Source organism: Octopus bimaculoides, chromosome 10 (assembly GCF_046866305.1).
Source record: "Octopus bimaculoides isolate indiv1 chromosome 10, ASM4686630v1, whole genome shotgun sequence".
NCBI lineage: Eukaryota > Metazoa > Mollusca > Cephalopoda > Octopoda > Octopodidae > Octopus > Octopus bimaculoides.
This window is the reverse complement of record NC_142937.1, coordinates 50,849,485-50,870,838: the sequence shown is the minus strand read 5'-3', so window position 1 is coordinate 50,870,838 and position 21,354 is coordinate 50,849,485. Positions and strand designations below refer to the sequence as shown.

Here is a 21,354-nt window from a genome sequence, read left to right as displayed (position 1 = left end):
CTTGCCGGGTCTTCTCACGCACAGCACATTTCCAAAGGTCTCGGTCAGTAGTCATCGCCTCGGTGAGGCCCAATGTACGAAGGTCTTGCCTCACCACAGGTCTTCCTGGGCCTACCTCTTCCACGGGTTCCCTCAACTGTTAGGGTGTGGCACTTTTTCACGCAGCTATCCTCCTCCATTCTCACCACATGTCCATACCAGCGCAATCGTCTCTCTTGCACGCCACAACTGATGCTTCTAATGTTCAGCTTTTCTCTCAAGATACTTACACTCTGACGGGTATTCACATTGACATTACACATCCAACGGAGCATACTGGCTTCATTCCTTGCGAGCTTACGTATGTCCTCAGCAGTTACAGCCCATGTTTCACTGCCATGTAGCATGGTTGTTCGTACGCATGCGTCATACAGTCTGCCTTTTACTCTGAGTGAGAGTCCCTTTGTCGCCAGCAGGGGTAAGAGCTCTCTAAACTTTGCCCAGGCTATTCTTATTCTATCTAAACTTTGCCCAGGCTATTCTTATTCTATATATATATATATATATATATATAATTATGATAATAATATTAGGGATAAAAATCCAAATTTACAGGGAAAAATTCAATTTAATTTAATTGGCGTTAGGAAGGGCATCCAGCTGTAGAAACTCTGCCAAATCAGATTGGAGGCTGGTGTTGCCATCCGGTTTCACCAGTCCTCAGTCAAATCGTCCAACCCATGCTAGCATGGAAAGCGGACGTTAAACAATGATGATGATGTAACTGGATTTTCATTGATGAATCCAATAATTGTGTTTTTTTTTTCTTTGTCTAAATTATATATATATATATATATATATATATATTCCTATGATGATATCTCCACAATGTGTTGATGATGAGAAAAACATGTAATCGCTACCAATATAGCAAGAGATTTCTCTGCAAAAGTCTGAAGTAGACTCCTTAAGGATCGATCGCCTTGGTTATATATCAAAAATTTAAATTTAAAAGAGAGTTTTGACGTCGATATCCATTATTATTGAAATTTATTCCTATATCAACATTTCTGTATAAGGCTATATTTTACTGTCAAATTCAAGTCAAATATATAATTTACCTTACACATCTTCAGAGAAAACGGTAAAGAACAAAAAGTAAACACCAAAAACATCGTCTCTAAGTCAAGTTCATATTCAAATTTCTCCTTAAATAACTCCTTAAATAAAGGTCCATTAAAGGGAGAAAACCCCTCGTAATATTATTAATTATAAACAATTACATATTACAATGGAAATCTATATTATATTATCTCTAGAAACTTTAGCAAAAAATCACAACTGCTATTGGTAAATTATACATTGATATGGCCTGCCTTAAGACCTAATATTATACTATAATATACTATAATACCCGGTCATACTGCAATTTATAACTCATTTAAACCAGAGAAACATGTGTCTTGGATAATGTGTACATCTTAGAGCATTATTTGTTAGTTTATTTATCAACTTACCCTTAGAGAATAATATAAAGTATAGTTCTAAATTACATAACGAACAATATCTCCTACCTTTGTCATACGGGAAAGACCTCCCAATGATTGACCATTCTAACGAATATTGCTTTTTTTGTTCTTTCAGTTCCCAAATGAATTTACTAAGACTAGTACTTGCTACTTTACTTCTATCTCTAAAGGTACTATAATGATTAGATAATCTTTTACAGATTTGTCCCGAAGTACACCCTAGGTATCAGCTAACATCTGTCTGAGTCCTTACCTTACATTGATAAACTACATTTCTAACTCTCGCATTAGGGCCTTCAATCTTCTGGGGTTGACTTCTGTTACTGTAATCATATTCCGATTATTATTACTATTATTGTTATTATTATCATTTATATCAGGGTTCATATCGCTATCCTCCCCGATTCCTTTTGATTTAAGTATTTTAAAATTATGAGCTGCAATTATTTGGGTTAAGTTCATAGTGTTTGAAAAACCAAATCTAATGGTATGTGTATTAATAATTTTACCATAGTGTGAATTCTTTGGGAAATATCTGCTTATCACCTCTCTAAACTGTGCAATCAAATTAGATTTAACATTCCTACCAAAAGGGATTATGAACCATATATTATCATCTTTAGTAATATCACAGTCACTAGTATAATTCTTAAAAAATTTTTAATTGCCTATGTTACGTTTATGGATATCACTGGGTTTATTTTCCTTATTTCCATTTATATCAGCGTCAAAACTCTCTTTTAAATTAAAATTTTTGATATATATATATATATATATATATATATATATATATACCGGAAGCTCGCAAGGAATGAAGCCAGTATGCTCCGTTGGATGTGTAATGTCAATGTGAATACCCGTCAGAGTGTAAGTATCTTGAGAGAAAAGCTGAACATTAGAAGCATCAGTTGTGGCGTGCAAGAGAGACGATTGCGCTGGTATGGACATGTGGTGAGAATGGAGGAGGATAGCTGCGTGAAAAAGTGCCACACCCTAACAGTTGAGGGAACCCGTGGAAGAGGTAGGCCCAGGAAGACCTGGGCTGAGGTGGTGAGGCAAGACCTTCGTACATTGGGCCTCACCGAGGCGATGACTACGGACCGAGACCTTTGGAAATGGGCTGTGCGTGAGAAGACCCGGCAAGCCAAGTAAGATCGTTGCCAGTGCCCCTGGACTGGTTCTTGTGCGGGTGGCACATGAGATGCACCATTTTGAGCGTGGCCGTTGCCAGTACCGCCTGACTGGCTCCTGTAGGATTTTCGAGCGAGATCGTTGCCAGTGCCCCTGGACTGGCTTGTGCGGGTGGCACATAAAAGACACCATTTCGAGCGTGGCCGTTTTCGTGCGGGTGACACGTAAAAGCACCCACTACACTCTCTGAGTGGTTGGCGTTAGGAAGGGCATCCAGCTGTAGAAACTCTGCCAAATCAGACTGGAGCCTGGTGTTGCCATCCGGTTTCACCAGTCCTCAGTCAAATCGTCCAACCCATGCTAGCATGGAAAGCGGACGTTAAACGATGATGATGATGATGATGATGAGTAAGCACATAAATGTGAAACATGGTGCAAAAAAGAGTACTCATATACCAGAGAAAGAGTAATATGCTTTATTTAAAAGCAGCAGAAATATAACAAAAGCTGTTACTCAGAGTTTCACGTTCCCATTCGTCGGATAGTTTTGTTAAAATGGAACAGAAATAACAATATAATCAAAACTAGTTGAAGGAGACACCTTTAAAAATGGATTTGTTTCATTGGTCCTTTCAATGGGGCTGAGTTATGTGTGCTCATAGGAGCTTATATTTATATAAGCTCATAGGAACTTATATTTTGCACAATCTAAAGCTAGAATTCCTGTTTATGGACGCAAGATTATATTGGGATGACGGCCTTATTGTCACCCATAATTTAAACGGCCATGAATTAGATAAGCTAAGGAAGGATCTAATTGCTTTCTTCCAAAGGGTGGGCTTACGGATTACGATAGATACTAACCTTAAAAGTGTAGATTTCTTAGATATAAATTTAGATTTACAGTCATATAAATTTACAATAAGCTAAAGGATAAGCTATATTATATTAGCAAAGAATCCAATCATCCATGAGTTATTCTTAGGAACTTAGTCAGTAATGTAGATAGATAAATATCGTCAATTTCTTTGGATGAGGCAGCATTTCAAAATGCTGCACCTTATTACAATAGCACATTAAGGAATAGTGGATTCTCTGAGAAGATCCAGTATAACCAACTTAATGCTAGCAATAATGCAACACATAGAACTAGGACCAGGAGGGTTTTGTGGTTCAACCCAGCTTTTAATATGGCTGTAAAAACAAATATATGTAGGGAATTCTTAAAATTAGCTTCTAGACATTTTCAACCTAACTATAAGTTTTATAGAATATTTAATAGAACGCTTAAGATCAGCTATTCTTCTTGCAAAAACTTCACCTCTTTCATTAACCAACACAGCAATAAGATAATTGCTAATATCCATAGTGCCGATTCTTTTCCTAAGAATTACAATTGCAAAGATGGAACCTCCTGTCCGTTGGAAGGAAAATGTCTGGAGAAAGGAATTGTGTATAGAGCATAAAAGACCCATCAAATGTGATTTATGTCTTTTGGAAAAATTCTATATTTTATTTCAGGACAATAGCGCTTTGAATCAAACACACAAACTCTTGAATTCCTGCAGACATGCAACAAAATTTAAAATGTTGGCTAACAAAATGGATAGTATATATAGTATATATGGATAGTATATATTTTTTTAATCTTGAACTAGTTTTCAAGCCCACTGTCGGATTTGTATTTTATAAAGCATGGTTTATTTCGCATCACAAAGATATTGCTTATATTTCGACATATTTCTTAAGAAAACCTTTGACTGTTATATGTATATATTATTTTCATGTTTAAGATTTTATTTTATTTTCATTTCATTTTACTATATTTTACAAACCCATTTAATCGTTATATTTATAGATAATTCAATATATGGTGCTCCATTTTGCATGTCTTTTATCCAATTTTTATTATTATATACTCAGCAATTTTTAAAAAATGTTGTTTGTATATATACATCAGGACCTAGATATGTTTTCATGTGGATGTCCGTACTGTAGGCTTGCATATGTATTCGTATGTGTGCGTCTGTGTATATGTGTAAATAAGCATGTATGTTTATACTAGTGCACATATGTACATGGATGTATATGTATGCATACATACACTTATATTTGTGTGCATGTGTATTTACGTGTATATTTCCATATATTTACATACGTGATCTTATATGTGTACTTATATACTAATATACACTTTGTACGTTTGTCTCACATATATTCCGTCACCTATCTTTCTTTCTTTTCTCTTTCCTTACGTAAAGTATTCTTTGTCTCCCTATTTGTTACTTTGATAGTGTCCTTAAACAATGCGTTCCTCTTCTCCCCACCCTTACTTACCTCTTTCTTTAGCTAGCTGTTACGTTTAGGATCCTTCTCATTTTCTTTTTCTTTCCTCCTCCCTACATTTACGATACACTTCCTATATCGTCTATTATAACTGACTTCTATATGTATACACCAAGAGATTTTCGTACACAGGCATGGTTGTATGCATATATGTATATGTGTATTTGTACATATATTTATGTCTTACATATATATGCCTGTATATGTATGTAATTATGTGCATGCATCTATGTATTTTGATGTATATATGTATACTAGCAGTATAGCCCGGCGCTGCTCGGGATTAAGCTAGGATTATTAAGTGATCAAGTGCTTTATTTCAAACCAAAATAAGTAACATCGACATCAGATTTGAGCGAAATCCATTGAAATTGGTTTGGCTGAAAATGGTTTGCTGGCAATTTGATTGGGAAATCCCATAAGAAATCAGTTTATTGGTTATTTCCACTCATTGACTGTTTTTTTTTTTAAAGTTGCATTAGAGATCTGCATAGGAAAAGATTGATCTGAAGGTTTGCATTGGGGATGTGAATTGGAGTAACTTAGGAAAACTTACCAACAGCCTTAACCAAAAAATAAAGGGCCTGTCCCTTCTAGGTTAATTCTAATCCTAAACCCTAACCCTGACCCTAAAACCGTAACCCTAACACCAACCCTAATCCTAACCCTAACCCTAACACTAACCTTAACCCTAATCCTAACCCTAACCGTAACACCCTAGTGGAAATTGTTCGGGTGTTAATCTGAAAAATTACCAAACCCTTTTTGTGGTCAGAAAAACGGGTTGGGGGGGGATGACAAATTGTTACATTTTTATTTCATAGTTGTTGTGAAATATAAACAAAACTATTTCGCTCCCAAAGTAGTATATGTGCGTGTGTGTGAGAGTGAGAGGTGGGAGAAAGATGAACGATTTAAAACAAATAAATGATGTAAAATAAATATATTTGAATTGTTGTGTGAGAAAGTATAAAACATCGTATATTTTAAACTATATCTCATGTTTAAGAAGAAAAAATGCCTTTTACATTTTACACTTACTCTGTCTTAGCTACATTTTCATTCCTAATACGCTTTCTGCCTCCCATACCACTTTTTCGTTCTTTTGTTTTTTTTTTGTTTTTTTTTAGACGCTAGCAAAGTAAACTCTGTCTTGCTTAGAAAAATTTGCTTTGATTTCTGTCTGCCTTACCCACTTTTTTCTTTTTCTTTTCTTTTTTTTTGGACACTAGCAAACACTGTATCGCCCCCCCCCCCCTGTCACAAACACTATTTCTTTCTTTCTCTCTCTCTCTGTCTCTCTCTCTTTCACGCACGTACGCACAGATTTGACTTTGCCATGTCAACAAACTTCAAATTTGGTAAAAGTTTATCAATTTTTACAGGTATACGCTGGTACCTCTGAGAGAGAAAGTTCACTAAAATGCACATAGGGTCATTCCGGATCTTCTAGAATTGGAGCGACATGCGTGCTAATTTGTGGACATGCATAAACCGCATTCACGTACACACACACACAAACATCCTCTCTTTTATAGATATTGATTATAGATGGTCTAGTATGGGTATAATATTTATGTAATGCAGCGTGAAAATTTTAATTTTAATGTATTAATTGACTTATATATCACATATAATTATTTACAATATGTATTTTGAATCCACTCTTCAATTTAAGGTTTTCTTCGATTTTACAATAGAATGAATTTATATTGAATTCATTTATTTTGTTCATTGCATGCTTAAGACCATTAATTGAAAGGACCAATGAAACAAATCCATTTTTAAAGGTGTATCCTTTAACTAGTTTTGATTATATCGTTATTTCTGTTCTATTTTAACAAAACTGTCTGACGAACGGGGAGGTGAAACTCTGAGTAACAGCTTTTGTTATATTTCTGCTGCTTTTAAATAAAGTATATATATATATATATATATATATATATATATATATATATATATATATATATATATATATATATATATATATATATATATATATATATACACATATATATATATATACACACACATATATATATATATATATATATATATATATACACATATATATACACATATATATATATATATACATATATATATATGTATATATATATATATATATATATATATATATATATATACATATATATATATGTATATATATATATATATATATATATATATATATACATATATATATATGTATATATATATATATATATATATATATATATATATATACATACATACATATACATATATATATATATATATATATATACATACATACATATACATATATATATATATATATATATATATATATATATATATATATATATATTACACCATCATTTAGCGTCCGTTTTCTATACTGACATGGGTTAGGCGATTTGACTGAAACTGGTAAACTGGAGAGCTGTACCAGGCCTTTCTGTTTTGGCCTGGTTTCTATGACTTGATGCCCTTCCTAATGCCAACCACTCCAAGAGTGTAGTGGGTGCCTTTTATGTGTCACAGGCACTGGTACCTTATACATGTTGCTGGCATGGGTGCTTTTTATGTGTTGCTGGTACTGTCCATGACTACAATTTCACTTCGTTTGACAAGTCTTCTCAAGCACAGCAAATTGCTAAAGATCTCGATCATCTTTCATTGCTTCCGTAAGACCCAACATTCAAAGATCATGCTTCACCACCTTGTCCCTGTCTTCTTCAGTTTACTTCTTCCATAGGTCCCCTCCACAGTTAAAGATTGGCACTTCTTCATGCAGCTGTTCTCATCCATATGCATCACATGACCATATCAGCGCAGTCTTCTCTCTTACACACCACATACCTCTCTTACATACCTCTTATGCCCAATTTTTATCTTAATATGGATACACTCTGTTGTACATGCACACTGACATTGCACATCCAGCAAAGCATGCTAGCTTCATTTCTTTCAAGCCTTCGCAAGTTCTCTGTAGTCATAGCTCATGTTTCACTGCCATGTAGCATAGCTGTTCATATGCAGGCATCATACAATCTGCTTTCACTTTGAGAGAGAGGCCCTTTGTTACCACCAAAGGTAGAAGCTCTCTGAATTTTGCCTAGTCTTATTCTAGTAGCTATGCTCTCAGAGCATTTGCCTCTACTACTGACTTGGTCACCCATATAATGGAAACTATCAACTACTAAGTGTCCCCACTGGCATTTGATGGAGTCTATTTTCTGTACATTTCTAGTGTTTATTGTACTTATACATCTACCACACACAAAGACTACTTTGTCTGTTAACCTTCCTTTGATATTACTCCACTTCTTATGCATCCATAGCTTTCACCAGGTACACCTTATGAAGTTTCTACTTACACCTTTTCTACATATCAAGCAAGGCAATCTCCCTGAAGGGATCTGTGAGTTGTCTGTTTTCCTACTTACTAAATTAACTCTAAGGCACTTTGATTCCAAACCTTGCTTCCACACCTGGAATTTCTTCTCTAGTTCTGGTAGTGATTCAGCTATAAGAACAAGGTCATCAGCATGGAGGAACTCCTAAGAGCAGCCCAAGTTAAAATTCCTGTTATTGCCTGAAGGATTATAATGAACAAGAGGGGGCTGAGGACTGATCCTTGGTGAACTTCTACTTATATACTGAATTCATTACTATACTTGTTGCCAACTCTCACCTTACTGACAGCATCCCTGTACATGGCTTTTACAACTTTCACCAACCACTCATCTATCCCAAGTTTCTGCACTGACCATCAAGTAAAGGAGCAGAGAACCCTGTCAATGGCATTCTCCATGTCAACAAAAGCCAAGTACAGAGGCTTATTTTTGATGGGGCAACTGCAACTTTCAACATCTAAAAAGAAGCTTCTAATGTACGTTTGCCAACAGACATAACAGTTGTCTTTGCATTTAATTTACCATCATTCATGTTACACCTGCTGTTCAACTGGAAGTGGGTGCTATACAAGCATTAGTACAAGAAATGTTAATATAGATACAAGTAAATACATTAAAAAAAATGCAAACTGATTAATTATTGTCACCTAAGCACTACTGATGCTATTTTCCTAGTACGGCAACTGCAGGAGAAATACCTAGCCAAAGATAAACCTCTATGTTTGGCTTTTGTGGACTAGGAGGAAGCCTTTGACAGGGTCCCTCGATCCCTTATCTGGTGGGTGATGCGGAAGTGGGGATTGATGAATGGTTAATAAGGGCTGTACAGGCCCTATACAGAGATGCCATCAGTAGGGTTAGGATTGGAAATGAGTATAGTGAAGAATTCTGGGTAGAAGTAGGGGTCCACCAAGGATCAGCCCTCAGCCCCCATTTATTCATCATAGTCCTCCTGGCAATAACAGAGGAATTTAAGACAGGTTGCCCCTGGGACCTCCTCTATGCTGATGGTCTGGCCCACATAGCAGAATCACTACCAGAACTAGAGAAGAAATTTCAGGTTTTGAAGCAAGGTTTAGAATCGAAGGGCCTTAGAGTCAATGTTGCAAAGACCAAAGTTCTAGTAAGTAGGAAGGCAAACACATCACAAACCCCTTCAAGTGGGTGGTCCTGCTCGATCTGTAGAAAAGGTATAGGTAGAAATTCCATAAGATGTACCCAGTGTAAGCTATGGACACATAAGAGGTGCAGCAACATCAAAGGAAGATTAACTGGGAAGATAGCTTTCACGTGCAACAGATGCACAGGGGCAATAAACACCACAGATACTCAGAAAACAGATTCCATCACATGCCAGGGGAAGAAACTAGAAGTAGTTGATAGCTTCCACTACCTAGGTGACCAAGTCTGAAGTGGGGGTGGATGCTCAGAGAGTGTTACCACTTTGCCTGGGCAAAGTTCAGAAAGCTTCTACCCTTACTGGTGATAAAGGGCCTCTTGCTCAGAGTGAAAAGTAGATTGCATGATGCATGTGTGCGAACTGCCATGCTTCACAGCAGTGAAACACGGGCCGTGACTGCTGAAGACATGTGTCGGCTCGAAAGAAATGAAGCTAGCATGATCCACTGGATGTGTAATGTCAGTGTGCACACACAACAGAATGTAAGTGCCCTGAGAGAAATGTTGGACATAAGAAGCATCGGATGTTGCATGCAAGAGAGATGTTTGCGCTGGTATGGTCATGTACTACAGACAGACAAGGAGAATTGTGTGAAGAAGTGCCACTCCCAAACAGTGGAAGGAATCCAGGGTAGAGGGAGACCCAGGAAGCCATGGGATGAGGTGGTGAAGCATGACCTTTGAATGTTGGGCCTCACAGAGGCAATGACAAAAGACCGAGACCTCTGGAGGTACACTGCGACTGAGAAGACCCGGAGTCCACAGCTGTAACCTATACCGTGTCACAATAACCTGCCCACTCAAAAGTACCTTGAATTGTAGGGCAACATACTGTACTTGAGAACTTTTGAGTCAAGTACATGAACATCAGCAATATCAAAATCAAATCAAATGGAAATTGTAGTTGTGAACCCCGTGCCAGTAGCACGTAAAACGCACCATCCAAACGTGGCTGATGCCAGTGCCACCTTGACTGGCTTCAGTGCTGGTGGCATGTAAAAAGCACCATCCGATCGTGGTCGATGCCAGCTCCTCTGGCCCCTTGTGCCAGTGGCACGTAAAAATCACACGCTACACTCTCAGAGTGATTGGCATTAGGAAGGGCATCCAGCTGTAGAAACACTGCCAGACCAGATTGGGGCCTGGTGCAGCCTCCAGGCTTCTCAGACCTCAGTTGAACCATCCAACCCATGCCAGCATGGAAAACGAACGTTAAACGATGATGATGATGATGATGACCTCCGTTGGAGACAGGTGCATATACCAGCATTAGTACAAATACAATTAAATAAATAAGATAAGGGTAGTTAATTCATTATATATAGTTAATTAGATAATTAAATATCTGAGCAATAAAACTAAGTACTGCATGGTCACGTTTAGTTTTATTTTCTTTGGAGCAAAGTAACAAACTACAGTGTTTGTATTGCAGCAATGTGGGTGACACTACTGGAGCGGGGAGCAGGGTTGCTGGGAGAGGTTTTGGTATGGGTAGTGAGGACGGGAAAGGGCAGCGGTCATCGCGGATAAGGAAACATTGAAATGACTTTGGGCCCATGGCAATAATGAAGAGAGAGGCGACTTAGATGAATTTACATGGTGACAAAAGGAGAGACAGAGCAAGCAATAAATGAAATTAAATTAAGACAGGTTAGAGTTAGCAGGGTAGAATGTGTGGATGAAAACGAGGGAACAAACAAAACCAACTTATCTGTACATAGCTTGGGCATACATGAATGATAGCCCGGGTAAATCCTTAGAGACAGACCAATGGTCAGAGAACTCACTTTTATATTGAAGTGGCTGGAAGGAGGCAAGATACCAGATGTGAAAGCCATGTTGGTATCTTAGAACATAGAATACAGAGAATACAGTAGAATATGCAACAGCTTGGGCTACAAGCCAACTTTAATGAGACAGAGTAGATAGAATATGTAATATTATGCGCATGCACACACACACATGTTGTTATCAAACAGTGTGAACGAGTGCTCAACACTGCATTGATAGATAAATATTCTTTATTCATGGGTTAACCAGACAACCATTGGTTTCATGTTGCAAAAAATCTCTCTCAACATGAAACCAATAATAGCCTGGTTAACCCATGAAATAGCACCAGAAGCAGTATTAATACCAAAAGGTAATATTTATCCCCACTTAAAAGTGGATGTTGTATTATAACACAAAATACTGTGTTATTTACTGTGAGAGAACCACTCATGGACTTGTGGTGAACATGAGCATTCATTTATATAATGCTAGTGAGAGATAATTGTCCACTATTGCTGCTGAGACTGCCATATATATTGATTTTAAGCATAGAAAGTGTTGTGTGTTATCTGTCATCCTAAACAAGACTTCTAAACTCACTGCCAGCTAGATGGCTTCTCACATTCCTCCTTCCTGCTGCTAACTCCCTTTTTTGTTGTAAAACTCCTGCATATGTGACCTTGGTTTATTTGGCCTTTCTAGGGTTTTTTTTTAAGCTTCTCTTCTTTTGGAATTTATTATTTCGTGATATATATATATATATATATATATATATATATATATATATATATATATGAACTGAAGTGTTTGTATATTTTTAAGCATTTTATTACTATTGTATAAAAAGTGTGGTGTGTTATTGTCTTAAGCAAGACTTTTTATATTAACCCACTACTGGTTAGATGGCTTCTCACCTCACCCACCTCCTGTTGCTAGCTTCCTTTTTCATTGTAAAAATTCTTGCATATGAGACTTTGATTCATTCAGTCATTCATTTGCTTACTGCTAAGTACAAAATATTTAACTTAAGATGATTGTTGCTGATTTTTCTATCCTTTTCTTAAATATGTAATTTAACATATCTGCTTGCAAAAACCCTGCCAATCCATCTTCTTAATCACTCATTCATCATGATCATTTAACATCCATGTTCCCTGCTAGTATGGGTGGGACAGTACCACAAAAGCTTGCCAGGCCAAAGCCTGCACCAGACTTCTGTGACTGTTTTGGCAGGATTTTTACAGCTGGATGCCCTTCCGAACACCATCTAGGGCCATTTTTTAGCCTTTCTTTTGTTCCAGATTGCAACACAGTGTGTTAGAGAAAATGATGATGTTGTAGAAGAGAAGTATTTTTGATTGGTTGATGGTACACATGCACTTAGTGACTCTGAATGGAAAGAGACATGGAAGTGTCACTATGAAAGGCTGCTAAATGTGAAAAATGCATTGGAAAAGAGAGTCTTCCTAATGTGGACCCAACAGAGGGACCAACTATCTGAGTCAACAACTGCATGTTAGATAAAGGAATTAAGGATATGAAGATAGGTAAAGCCTCTGGCCCATCAGGAAGTACCACTCTGATGCTTAAAGTATCTTGCAGAGTGGAATATGGCCTAGTCCCCCATAAAATTGTCCAGGAAGAGGTCATACCTAATGACTTGTGTAGCAGCATCATAGTTTAATGTTAGAAAGGTAAAGGAAATTTCTTAGACAGAGTAATTGCAGATATATCAAATTTCTGGACCAGTGCATGAAAAGTTGCAGAAAGACTCATAGCTCAACTAAATGGATTAATGTCCTAGCTACACTGGCGAAAAAAGAAAAAGCAATAAAAACAGGATGGTAATGACTGAAATGCTTTTTAATCAAAAGTTTGCTTAATCAAAGCTGACAGTAGGCTAAACAACTACAACCATTAAAGTGTTGGGAAGGGATGAAAACGTTGGAAGGTTCTGCACAAGCTATATCCAGTAACAAATAATAATTTCTTTTTACTCTTTGCTAATTACATATTGCCAGTTTTTTGAAGTTCAGTTATCTTTTACATTCTAGCCAAAGGAAGTGAAAATGAAGATGATGAAAGTGATAAGGAGTAAGTTTTACTATAATTGACTAATCTTTCATCTCTGTATATTGCTAATGTCGTGGAGGCGCAATGGCCCAGTGGTTAGGGCAGCGGAATCGCGGTTTCGATTCCCAGACTGGGCATTGTGAGTGTTTATTGAGCGAAAACACCTAAAGCTCCTCGAGGCTCCGGCAGGGGATGATGGCGAACCCTGCTGTACTCTTTCACCACAACTTTCTCTCACTCTTACTTCCTATTTCTGTTGTGCCTGTAATTCAAAGGGTCAGCCTTGTCACACTGTGTCACGCTGAATATCCCCGAGAACTACGTTAAAGGTACGCGTGTCTGTGGAGTGCTCAGCCACTTGCACGTTAATTTCACAAGCAGGCTGTGCCGTTGATCGGATCAACTGGAACCCTCGACGTTGTAAGCGACGGAATGCCAACAATTGCTAATGTCATAAGAAACCAATTTAATTATCTTAACCAAGAACACAAGATATCAAAATGATTCTGACTGTATATGCATGCACACACTTGCACATACATACACTTGTTTGCATGTATTTCTTTTGTGTTTGTGTGTGCATGTGTGTGTGTACACACACATACACACACTCTCTTCTATCTTGCAGGACTGGTGAGAAACTCATTGCTGATATTTTTGGCTCGAGTGATGAAGATGAAGAGTTTGAGGTATTACTTTATGTCACTAGTAATTTAGATCTATATTGAGTGTGATGCCACATTATAGTAACTTATGATCATTGAATGTTAATGATCTTAAATGACTTTTGAATATATTTTAATTGTTGGGTGCTTAAAAGTTTATATTAGTGAGAATAAATGTTTTTAATTTGGGCTTATTGGTACAAACATGTATTCTAAATGAATAATGTTTCTATGATTTGATGGAGAGGATTGAGGTTTGAGTTAAAATATATGGCAATTTCTTATATAGCAGACAAATCTAAGTTTTGTTCATTGATAGTTTTTCAACAATTTTACTGTTCAGAAATACTCTCAGGTCGTTTTCAAAGGGAAAGTTATGTTTAAAAAATTGTCTGCAATAAGTAGATCACTTTGGCCTGTTTGTTTAATTTCCATTGACATTTTAATTTTTTTTTACTCTGAATTGAGAAATATCAGGTCTAGATTTAGCTACTTCGAAGCTAAGAATAGCTTTGCTTAAGAATAGTTGTTTTTCATTAGTATGGATTTATTTTAGAGTGAGGGTGTTATAATTTACTTTAGAGTGAGGGTGGTTGATAACTCTGGAGCAAGATTTGGCAGGCATAGGCTTGGCCTGGGAGCAAGCTTTGGATGGGCTTGCAACCATGCTCTATGGAGATCTTGTTGCCCAGTGCTCCATGGTAAGCAAGAGGAGCTAAGACTAAGAGGCGTATGCACACACAAACTGAATCCGTGTTGCAAAACATGATGGCCTAAAGAAATTGATAATACTCTTCTTTATTAGAGTGTTTTTAAAATGAACGTCTTTTAAAGACAGGCTTCAAAAAGAGCTGTGAGAAAAGCAAAATTAACTGATGTGGATATAAACAGAGAATATTGATTTTCATAACTGAAAAATAAGTGATAGGAAAAAAATGTGCTGAATGTGTTCATTGCACAAGAGAAAAGCTGCTGAAGGGATCAACTTAAGTGCCATTGTATAAAGGGAGCTTTGGACACTTTCATGATAAGAATATAGCATAAATATATTTTATTGTATTGTAGTTTGACAGAAATGCAAATATTATAAATTCTTTGAATTTGAACACAAATAATGTGCAGAAATGGAAATATATAATAATTTTCAGTATGTGCATTTCTGTATTCATCTGTGTCTCACCTATTAATATGTATTTTTTACTGGACACATTTTGTTAAGTAAATCTACATAGTAAAATGTGTTAGAGTACAATGCCAATAGTATATTGACTTGTAAAAGGATTTTATACTTGCTTTTCAATGACAAAAAAAGAATAAAATCCTGTGCTGATTATACCTGCAATTTGACTAATTCATATTTATTCACCTGTTCTTGAAAAGTGGTGTAATTGTTAGAGGTTGACATATGGGTCATTGTTCAATAATTTTAGCAGCAAAACAGCTGTTAAAACACAGTGGTTCAATTTTAGTGTTTGTCTATGAAGTCATTGCTTCCACACCTGTTTGATTATTTCCACCTGTCCATTGATGTCAAATTTAAGAAACAAACAAAAGAAAGGTAAAAATTCATAATTGTAAATCATTGGTATTTAAACACCTGCTGACAAAATTTCAAATCTGCATGTAAAAAAATCAACAAAGTTACAAACAAATATTGTTGATACTCCTCTAATGAATGATGACTTTTGTTTGCAGTCATGCTCATGTCAAACCAAGTGCAATACACACTTACTCACTCATCTTTCCCATGTATTATGGGCATTCATACAGTTTCTGTCTACTAAATTACACTCACAACTTATTGGTCAACCCAAGATTATAGAAGAGGGTACTTAGTCTAAGATGTTACACAGTGAAATCCAACCTGAAAGTTCTTAACCTTATACACACGCATTTATTTTAAAAGAAACACTAAGTAGTTTTTGTCTTCAATTGTACCTTTTCTTTTACATACTGAAAATAAACTACATAATGTATTTGCAGTAAAGATTGTTATAAAAGAAACGATGTTTTTCTTACTGAAAAGCATTTTTCATAATTAATAAAGCCGTCATAAATTTTGATGACACTTGTGCACTGGTTTTTAATTATACACAATATATTGTAATCAGGGATTTCTGTCATCTGAACTATAGTGAAGACTACTGAGTTAACTCCATGATCCTGATTAGAATTATTTCACATTTGTTTTAATTCCTTTGAAAATTGCATTAATCAGAGTTTGCCATTACATCTGAAGTCATCAGAATTAATTTCACATCAATAAATATCTCATGTGTGTTAGATATCATTTTAAAACATTTTCTATTTCTTTTTGAAATACAATTTTATTTGTATTCATCTCTTGTTCACAAGGGTTTTGGTGAGGCTGATGTAGAAGCTGTTCCCAAGAGGAAGGAAAAGAAAGCTGATAATGATGATGATGGTAATGATGATGATGATGACGATGACGATGATGATCAACAAAAGACTGATTTGAATGATGACAATAATGAAGTTCTTCCTCTGGTATCAGATGATGAAAATGAAGAAATTGTTCGAGATTCACAAAGAGAGTAAGTATTTATTTAAAAAATAAAGTGAAAAGCCTTAATTTTCAGGCATTGATATTATTGGTACGAGGAAGTGCAATTTTAATGCTGTGTACTGATATCACACTAGAGAGATGGCTGGCTTAAATTAATGCAATGTTTCTTGACCTGAGCGTGTCTCAGAATTTTCAGATTTATAAAAATCACATGAAATAATTATCAACATTTTTTTTTTACTTCCACTTTGGATACGGGCATGGATTGAATAGGTGGTTACCAAGGTCTTAATTTGTTCTTACTTCAAGTTACTTCTTACAACCCTCCTAGTTTTGGTCAAGGGACCAAAATTAGGAAGACAGTACCTCTCCCTTATCTCACTTGTAATACATTCTTTTAGAATGGCTTTGGTGGTTGGATGCCCTTTGTAACATCAACCACTTTACAGCCTGTAGTGGTGCATTTTATCATGAAACCAGCCGTGTCTTTGACATAATAGGACTAAAGAATCCTCTCAACTCTATTCTGTCTTTGCTTTACAGGATGTACCAGGTACATTTTGTTGAAACACTGGCACTAGATAGATTGCCTTGAACCTTGCAAGACAAAAAGGGGGTCCTTGCTGCTGTAGTTCTCCATTTGCTCAGGGCAACAGAACTAAGAGAGTGGGCAGGAGAGAGGGTGATAGTAAAAACTGAAATAGGATGAAAAGGAGAAAGAAGAGAGTTTATGAAATGAGGAATAGAATGATTGAAGTAATAGTGTGGAAGGGGAGGTAGAAATAGGAGACAGTGCTAGAGGAATGATGAAGAGAGACAAAGGCATGGTATAATGAGAGCCAGTGATGCCATAATAAGGTAGCAGCAATAATAGCAGCTACATATTTACAGGTGTGAGAAAGTGCAAGTGTCAGAAATGTTAGGAATGTGTAATGGATGTCAATAATAAGTCATCTAGGAGAGAGGAAGTGGCAGCTACCTGTATAGAAGAGGTAGTAATGTTATCTTATAAGAAAGAGCATATGTGATGGATGTCGAATAATAGGGTGGTTTGAGGAAGAGGGAGGGATTCTGAGTAGCACAAAAGGGGTAGTGCAGAGTATACTGATAGATCCAATGCAAAACCTCATTATTCAGGTGTTATTATGAGAGAAAAACACATTAGTGGTAGTTGCTTGTTTGCTAGTGAGAGAGAGAGAGAGAGAGAGAGTGGGCAAGTGATGGATAGACATAGAAATGGTTGGCAGTAAGAAACTGTATTTGGTGTTATGGTGCAATATTTTGGAGAGAGGTGTGAGAGTATTGAATGGGAAGCATACAGAAACTTTGTAGGTGACAATGTAAGTTAGAGACCTGACTGCATATACCCCAGCTTCCACCAGTTCCTCCATTTAACATGTTTTGCCACCTCTTTTGTGAGATACATCTTGAGTCCTAATTTTCCCTTCAGTCTCTTCTTCCAGAGGTGCTATTTACTGTGAGTACAAGACTCTTTCATTTACAGCTGTCATTTTCTATGCACATCAAATGCCCAAATCAGTACAATTTTTTTCTTGCAGTGCTACATTTGATTACTCATATATCCAGCTTTACACAATAATGATAAAATTAAAATAATATCTAAGAGTTATAATGAAGAAGATTAAAGTATATAACTAGAGGTATTATGATTGAAGAAGTGTTTGAAAAGTGAGAGAATTTCTAAAATACCTGGTGAAAAACGGATCTCTAAGCTCATAATAATGTTGAAAGATATGCAAAACATTATTTTAACTATTTCTCAGCCACTTCGCTTCCCTCTTTGATCATTGCATATCTCTGATATAATTGTCTTCAGATGTCATAAGATGTCATAATGCTTTTTTTTAGCTCCAGATTTAATAACATTACACCAAGAGAAGATAAGCAATACCAGTCTATATTGGCTAACATTTTCAGATTGGTATTTCCAGTTGCATGCAATGCCATAAAGTAGTTGCCATGAATATGAATTCACTTGTCATGATCTGTTAGTAAATTAGCATGATGTCTTCATTATTGGTGCACTAACAGAAGGTTAACTCTAAAAATGGTACTCCTTGCACAAATTAATTGTATGATTAGTGAACATATAATCCATCAACTTAATTCTGTTAAGTCAGCAGGGAATGTTTTATGATACTGAATTAAATTAAAGTGCTGTCAAGCTGTTTTTGACAACATTTTCAATTTAATCCAGTATTGTAAAACATTCCCCACTGACTTAATAGAATTAAATTGCTGGATTATTGTTCACTAATTGTAAAATTAATTTGTGCAAGAAGCACCATGGCCAATAATGAAGTGCCCAATAATGAAGACCTCATGCTAATTTATTAACAGATCATGACAAGTGAATCTATATTCAAGGCAACTACTTTATGGCATTACATGCAACTGGAAATACCAATCTGAAATATCACAATATGCCTTTTAAAGGTGTACTGTGATATTAAGGCGCTAAAACCATACATGGTAGACTTAAGGGCACAAATGAAAAACTAGGCACTGATAGAATGATTTCTTATTAGGTATATTAATATAAATGTGCGGATACACACAATTTATCTGTTTCCAACTATATTCCTTCTTACCAATGCAAGCATGAAAAAATTAAAATGATGATGATGATGGTGGTGGTAGCAACCTAATGTTTGACAATGTGTTGGAAAAGAAGTGTTAGTAGAATTGAGAGAGTCATAGTCATTCTCTCTCAAAAATAGACAGACATTCAGTGTTTATATCAAGGTTTAAATTTTGAGGAGATTCAATTTTTGATTCTTGAGGACTTTCATAAAGGTAAAGATATATAAAAATAAATATATTTGCAGCTTAGTGATCAGGAATAATTGCATGATCCTTGGCGGTAGACAGATTATTGATACATTATTATATAGTATACATCGACATTTTTAGTATATTCTCTTATTATATGTCATATTTGTTCTTACTTAAATGCATATATCAACTTTTAGTTCATTAAAAATTTTAAAACTCTTCCTCTTACTCTTTGACCAGGGATTTTGTATCTGATTTCGATATCATGCTAGAAAAGAAGAAAGCTGAACGACAAGGGAATCGTCGCAGGCGGAAAGATATTGACATCATTAATGATAATGATGACCTTATTGCTGATATGGTACAGAAAATGAAGTTAGCTGCTGAGGTACAGTTTGATTTTTGTCATATTCTCATTTTTCTTTCTCTGGTGTCTGATTGTCTGTCTTTCTGCCTGTAGGATCCTCCACTTCTTGCTTTATTGATATCTTTTATAGAGAAGCTCATCATTTATCTTTCATAAATTAAAGTCAATTTCACAACTTAAAAATAACGCAAGGTTTTGTGTTAAATATGACAGTAAACATGCAGGCCAATTTCTGTATAATGACTAATTTGTTTGAAAAAGAATTTCAACATTTAAATAAAATTTAGTAAATATAATTTGATGATACTCAATTTCAGTGCACTTCCATTGCAATATTCTAAACAAAAGAATGTTTGGAAATATTTTCAAATAAAATAGGTTTTATTTCATTTTATTGTATTTTTATTTATCTAAGATAATTTGTGACTTATGTTTTTGAGTTACTAATCCCACTCCTCCATGGTTTTGAATTTAGACCTCATTACTGCCATTATACTGTTCTAACCAAGGCACAAAACTGTTAACCTTAATTTGCCTTGCTAATAGTAGACTTCACTCCTATTCTGTGGTTCTGTGGCAGGAAGCATATGAACTGTAAAAATAACTCTTCAAGCAATATTCAAATATCTAAATGTGAAAAACCATCCTTTCATTCTTGGTGCCCTGGAAATCTATTACTTGCAAAGTTTTCTTCATAAGCCTAGCATAAAAAGAACACTCTGTTTTTATCCTATGAGGATTAGTTATGAGGGAAGTAGCAGATCTTATTAACTGGTGTGTGATAAAGTAAATTAAAAAATCCACTCTTGAATAGCATGACAGTAAATACAGAAAAAAAATTGTGAAATGCATGAAACCAGTCTCATCATTGTATTATGTAAAAGTCAGCTGAATGAAGCTCTCTTCAAAGTATTCACTGTTGCCAGAAAGTCCATTTTGTCTTTTGTGTTGTGTACGAAGTAATTGCACTCTTTAAAGTATTGACTACTACTAGAAAATACTGGGACAAGATGTAAAGGAAATAAAATGGAATGTTTCTATCAAGAATGAAACTGGCTGATTTGGATAACTGATAGCTTACTGCTTTTATGGTAACAATGCATGTAGAATGCACATGTTAATCTTTTCAACTAAAATAATTTTTGGCTTTCCTTTTAGGAAGATAGAGAGTTAAACCAATCAAAAAAAGCTGCTACAAAGAAACTTAAATACCTTCCGTTTGTTTATTCTCAACTTAAAAAGTAAGTTTGTTTTTTTTTCTTTTTGTTACTGACAGCTGATATTTAGAGATGCTTCAATTCAGTCAGACTCTTTGAAGATAAAGAACCTTATTACAAATTCTTCTTTATAGATAAGAGTTCTGGGATGTGTGATGTAGGTATATTTCAAGTGAGTAGGTGCAGTAACTGAAATAGCCATATTAGCCTAAGTAATTAGTATTTCTGCTTATGTCTGCCAGTAAGATAAGTAAATGACTAAAAGATCATTGAGCAAGTTATTTGAAAATTGATGGCAGTGATATCATTTTAGCAATGATGGTTGTTGTATAAAATGTGGTTTAAGGTCTGATAGTTTTATGTCTTCTGTT

General features: G+C 35.6%; 1 protein-coding gene across 1 annotated transcript in view; it reads left to right on the top strand.

Annotated features, from left to right (window-relative positions):
* The window catches only part of LOC106878624 (protein IWS1 homolog), a 71,330-nt gene that overhangs the window by 7,753 nt on the left and 42,223 nt on the right, over positions 1 to 21,354 (top strand). Inside the window, exons 3-7 of the mRNA XM_089359121.1 lie at positions 13,393 to 13,432; positions 14,040 to 14,100; positions 16,432 to 16,631; positions 19,640 to 19,787; positions 20,925 to 21,007. Coding sequence (XP_089215247.1) covers positions 19,665 to 19,787; positions 20,925 to 21,007 — 206 coding nt within the window. The 5' untranslated portion in view covers positions 13,393 to 13,432; positions 14,040 to 14,100; positions 16,432 to 16,631; positions 19,640 to 19,664. The remainder of the gene's footprint in view (positions 1 to 13,392; positions 13,433 to 14,039; positions 14,101 to 16,431; positions 16,632 to 19,639; positions 19,788 to 20,924; positions 21,008 to 21,354) is intronic.